Source organism: Egretta garzetta, unplaced genomic scaffold (genome assembly GCF_000687185.1).
Source record: "Egretta garzetta isolate BGI_Z169 unplaced genomic scaffold, ASM68718v1 scaffold60, whole genome shotgun sequence".
Taxonomy (NCBI): Eukaryota; Metazoa; Chordata; class Aves; order Pelecaniformes; family Ardeidae; genus Egretta; species Egretta garzetta.
The window spans coordinates 3,207,830-3,213,512 of record NW_009258269.1 but is presented as its reverse complement, the minus strand read 5'-3'; the positions used below and the strand labels follow the sequence as shown (position 1 = coordinate 3,213,512).

At 58.7% G+C, this 5,683-nt stretch overlaps 2 protein-coding genes across 2 annotated transcripts in view; both read left to right on the top strand.

The window, feature by feature from the left end:
- The window catches only part of LOC118451725 (protocadherin gamma-C3-like), a 3,710-nt gene extending 903 nt beyond the window's left edge, over positions 1–2,807 (top strand). Inside the window, exon 3 of the mRNA XM_035889067.1 lies at positions 7–2,807. Coding sequence (XP_035744960.1) covers positions 7–2,377 — 2,371 coding nt within the window. The 3' untranslated portion in view covers positions 2,378–2,807. The remainder of the gene's footprint in view (positions 1–6) is intronic.
- The window catches only part of LOC104135801 (protocadherin gamma-B1), a 41,374-nt gene that overhangs the window by 3,739 nt on the left and 31,952 nt on the right, over positions 1–5,683 (top strand). The window lies entirely within an intron of this gene.

Here is a 5,683-nt window from a genome sequence, read left to right as displayed (position 1 = left end):
ACTGAGCCTCTTGCTTTTGTTCGGCTTTTCCGACTGGGTTTCCGCCGCGATTCGCTATGCGATTCCCGAGGAGGCGCGGAGAGGATCCGCGGTGGGGAACGTGGTAGCCGACCTGGCGCTGGACCTCGGGCGGCTGCCGGAACGCCGGCTGCGGGTGGTGTCCGGTGGGAACAAGAAGTACTTCGGGGTGGATCTGACGAGCGGCGCGCTGCTGGTGAGCGAGCGGATAGACCGGGAGGAGCTCTGCGGAGCGCTCTCCCCCTGCTCCCTCAGTTTTGAGATCGTGGTGGAAAACCCGCTGGAGCTGTACAGCGGCGCCGTGGAGATCCAGGACATCAATGACAACGACCCGGTTTTTCCCAGCAGCCAGGCGAGGCTGGAAATCAGCGAGTCGGTGGCGGCCGGAGCGCGCTTCCCGCTAGAGAGCGCGCAAGACCCCGATGTGGGGATTAACTCTTTGCAGACCTACCAGCTCAGCGCCAACCCGCACTTTGTGCTCGACGTGCAAACGAGGGTGGATGGCAGCAAGTACGCGGAGCTGGTGCTAGAGAAGGAGCTGGACAGGGAGGAGCAACGGGAACTGCATTTGGTCTTGACCGCGCTGGATGGAGGCAGCCCGCCACGGTCGGCCCACGTGCAGATCCACATTGACGTTGTGGACGCCAACGATAACGCCCCAGTCTTCAACCAGTCCACCTACAAGGCAAGCGTGAGGGAGAACACGCCCAGTGGTACCCTGGTCGCCAGGATCAGTGCGTATGATCTGGATGATGGGCCCAATGGGGACATCGTCTATTCCTTCAGCAGCCACACACCCGCCAAGGTACGAGAACTCTTCGCTCTGGACTCGGCCACGGGGGAGTTGAGGGTCAAGGGGCAGCTGGACTACGAGGAAACGAAGCTGTACGAGATTTACTTACAGGCTAAAGACAAGGGCGTCGTTCCTGGCGTGGCCCATTGCAAAGTGCTGGTGGAAGTTGTGGATGTGAATGACAATGCTCCAGAGGTGACAGTGACTTCTGTGTACAGCCCAGTGCCTGAAGATGCAGCCCCAGGGACGGTCGTAGCTCTGCTGAGTGTAACAGACTTGGACTCCCATGATAATGGTCTGGTGAACTGCTTCATTTCCCCTGGGATCCCGTTCATGCTAAGCTCCTCCCTCAAAAATTACTACACGTTGAAAACAAAAGCAGCTCTGGACCGGGAAAAGACATCGGAGTATAACATCACTGTCACAGCCAGGGACTCGGGCTCACCACCCTTGTCTGCAGTAAAACAGATCCTGGTGCAGGTGTCAGATGTCAATGACAACGCGCCCAAGTCTTCCCAGGACTCCTACGATGTGTACGTGCTGGAGAACAACGTGCCTGGCATCCCCATCCTCGATGTGAGCGCCACAGACCCAGACCTTGGGCGCAATGCCCATCTCTCCTATAGCATCTTGCAGGGTGGCCCCACTGTAGGCCACCTGTTCTCCATCAACCAGGAGAATGGCACCCTCTACCTGCTCACTTCCCTGGACCATGAGGACCAGGTGGAGTTCAGGATGATGGTGCAGGTCAAGGACGGCGGCTCTCCGCCTCTGGCCACTAATGTCTCAGTCAGTGTGTTTGTCACTGACCTCAATGACAATGCCCCGACTGTGCTGTACCCTCATCCCAACACCACTGCCACCTATACTGATGTGGTGGCACCAGGCACTCCTGCTGGGCACATGGTCACCAAGGTGGTGGCGGTGGATGCGGATGCAGGGTACAATGCCTGGATCTCCTATACCCTGTTGCAAGCCCCTGACCCCAGCCTGTTCTCAGTTGGGCTGCACAGTGGAGAGATCTTCACGGCCCGCCAGCTCCGGGAGGATGATGCTCCCCAGCACACACTAGTTTTAGACCATGGGGAGCCTGTGCTGTCCTCCAGTGCCACTGTCACCATTTCTGTGACTGAGGTGGTGAAGGAGGTGCTCACTGACGTGGCACCTGCCAATGATCCCAGGAGGCATGTGACTTTCTATCTCATCCTGGCTGTGATTTTGGTGTCAGCAGCTTTCTTCATCACCATGTTGTCAGTGGGCATCTTCAAGTGCTACAAGTGGAGGCAGTCAAAGGAGCTGTTCAACAGCTCCAGGAGCACCCTGTACAGGACACCAGGGCCCTTCCACCACATTGATGCCGTGCGGGGTGGCTTCACGCCACCCAACTTCTACCACCAGGTCTATCTCACCACGGACTCTCGCCAGAGTGATCTCCTGTGTAAAAAGCCCTTCACTTCCAGCCCCCTGGGGAGCCGTCAGAGCACCATGAGGAATGGTGAGCCAGGGCTGTACCACCAGATCGTGGGCACCACCAGCCGGCTCCCTGCGCCTGCCGAGGTAACGTAGCTCCTTCCTTGGTGTGTCCCAGTGCCGGGCAGAGCCATGGTTCATTTGTGCCGTATGCATATGGTGACGGATTGGGGTAGGTCCAGTCATGCCATGCCTCTAAAGAGTGGTTAGCTGTAGCTGAATGGGTCTTCTTCGGAGTCAAATGAACCGTCCTCAGTGTCGATGACATATGCACTGTGCTGAGCAGGGTCCAGAGAGTCAGTTTGCTCAGGTTGGCAAACATACGTCTTTCAGATGCAGTTTTGGGTACCCCTTGTGTGAGTAACCGGTGGATGCTGAGGTCAGCTTGCAACCACTTGCAAATCCTTGGCAGAAAGTTTGCTGTGCATGGTATTTCCGTCCTTTTGCAAAATGAGAGCAGAGGGGAGCACTTGCGGGGTCAGGCACGGGGAAGGGAACAGAGCGTCTCTGCGTTGGGCCCTGGTGTGGGCTGAGGAGGTGGTGGTGCAAATGGGGCTGGGAGCCACCAGCGGCCGGGGGGGACCAGGGTGTCACTTCCCAGTGTAGCATGCAATGCTGAAGGGCGATGCTGGTTCCTTCCTTTGACAGATCGTGGCCACAGAGCAGTTCCTCCCGTCCATGTCTCACTTCATGTTTGACTCCTGATGGTTCCGGTTTTGTTTCCGTGGAAGTTCTTTGATGATGTTCATTCACTTTGGGGTGGGAGGTGGGATTGCAGACCATCCCAGTCGCTTGCAGGGCTCCGCTGAGCTGGACTGTGGCTCTGAGCAGGATGGTGAGTCCTCCACCCAGGTGTTGTTTTAACAACCCTATTACAAGCCCTGCACTATTTATAATATGCTATCTCTGGGTGATGTCTCATGCCCTGACTGAAAAAACTGCAGCCAGGAAGGCGTTTGCGCATAGCAGGCAGCTTCTGTGCTTCTTCCCTGGTGGGAATTGTGCAGCTTAATTTGAGAGCTTTCAATTACAGGAAGGCTTCGATCCTCAGAGGTGAGGCTGGGTAGGGGAGCCAGCAGAGGCGGGTACGGGGGTGGATCTATCTGATGGGTTTCCAAGGCGTTTGGTGTTGGTAATCTGTTCCTTCCCGGGAGGCTGTGTGTAGGAGCGACCGGTTCCTCAGAGCAGAAGGAAGTGAGGTGCAGCGGAAGCTGTGCACGGGTGTGAGGCTGCGTGTGCCGCCTGCTCGCTGTGGCCGAATCACAGACAGAGGCAGCACCCTCTCAGAATTATTTTATGCCTTTTTTTTTTTCCTTGGTTTTTTTTTTTTTCCTCTTGCGTCGCTGCTCAGACTCAGCACTTCTGATTTGCGGCAGGTGGGAATGGCTGCAGCAGCTGCAGGAGCAAGTGCTCCTCTGCATTGTTCGGGCCGTGGTACAGCTGGGGACAAGGATGTCCCCTCCACCAAAGGGTCCTGGCAAGATGCCCCTGAGGGTGGGGGCAGTAAACTATTTGAGAGTGGGGATGGAAGGATGTGATAATGGGCAGGTGGTAAGCCCTGAACCCTTGCCATGGCCCCCCACACTTCCCAGTACTGTACTGGAAAGGCACTGGCAGTGAGAAAACAGATGGGCTGGCACTGGGCCCTGGTCTTTGTGGTCAAAGAAGATCCAGCCCAATGCCACGGACTGTGTCACGCCTGCAAAGGCTTTACACCTCTTTGCTCTGTAGGGCAACAGCCAGAGCCCAAAACTGATGCAGTGGGGACAGTGCTGGCCCCATCTGTGGTGGGTGGTGTATCCTGCCATGAGGGACGCTACCCTGCAGGATCTCCAGTGATCCCTCAGCTCCCTGGGTCGGAGCCTTTCCACGGGGTGAGCTCTGGCCCTCTGGAACAGGGACATCTCCTCCTCCATCCTAGACACTCCATACGCTTCCTGCCTGCCACCATCCCTATCCCGGGCTTTGGCAGGCCAAAACAACAGCAGGCTCCCCCCTGTGAAGCCTGTCCCTTGCTCTAGCCCCTTGGTGACCAAGCCAGCTTGGGACACTGAGCGGATTCTCCCAGACCATTTGGGCTTCATAAGGGGCTTCTGCTGAAGCACCGCAGCAGTACCAAACCCGTTCCCAGGGATGCAGCACCCCGTGTTGCCAGTGACAATGTCTGTCACCCAGCCGTGCCATCCGGGGCTCTGCCTGGGTTGGGGACAGGGCACATCCCAGAGTCAAGGTTACTGCGACAGCTTCCTGCTGGTGGCACCGCTGGAAGCGCTCGGGGAACGAGTACGTCGGAGCAGGTATCGTCTCTGGAGGCTGGGGAATCGGCTTGTCCAGCGCTTTGCTGTGTTGGCCCTTTAAGAATGCCGTCTCTTCCCCCCCTTTCCCCCCCCTTTGCTCAGGCAGGAGGTGTCCTGCACCAATCGCGAGGGTCCTTGCGCCGTCTCTCCCTGACTGGCAGCTGGGTGGTCCCGCCCCGTGGCTCTTGGAAGGAACAGGGAGGGGGGGCCCTCGACGGCAGCACCCCCACCGTTCTCTGTCTTGGCCCAGGAGGATGGTGTCCCTGTCACCGTCCGCTGTGCCGGGCATGGGTGTCCCCAGCGTCTCTCGCCAATTCCCCCAGGTCCCCTTTGTGCTCGGGTGGAGGGGACGGGCAGGGTCCCAAGCAGGAGCTGGCTCCCCTGCCTGCCACCAGACCCCAGCCCCTCAGGGTCTGTGTGCACCCAAGGGAGGTCAGGGTGGCCTTGAGTGTGCCGGGGGCAGGACTCCAGGGCACGACTGCCCAAGGCTTCTGCAGGGATGCGAACTGAGCTAACACCCTGCAGCTTGCCACCTTCCTCTGGGATGGGGACAGGGGGAAATGACCCCTCTGCTGCCCCGTGGGGAGGCCGAGATCCCTGCTTTTGCCCCCTTGGAGATTGCTTGGCTGCAAAGCTGTGTCAGCCAGAGAATTTCAGTGCGTGTGTCTGCCAGGGGGGAGGCTCGGGCCTCCTTCCCAGCCTGGTGTCCTGACCTGATATTGCGATCTGATGGAGGGCTAGCGGGCTTGTTGGCTGGCTCCGTGCATTTGCAGTGACTCAGGTACTGTAAGGTTGACCCCTTCCTTGTCCCGGTGCGAGGAAGGGGCGTCCAGCTGGGTGTGTGTGGGGAGCAATTGCGTTCTGGCTTTGAATGGCTCATCCATCTCTGCCTTCCCACCTCCTGCCTCCAACACCCACGGGGGGCTGGGCAGGGGTGGGCGTCCCTGTCTTGGTGGGAGGTCTCCTGGCTGATGGTGGTCCTGGTGGCAGTGATGCCTCACTTACAGAGGCAATCATGGGGTGCAGGCAGTGGCCAAAGCATTAACCCGGGGTGGGGGGGGGGGGGGGAAAGGGGGGGGGAGAAAGGCCCCGGCCCCCCCAGGGC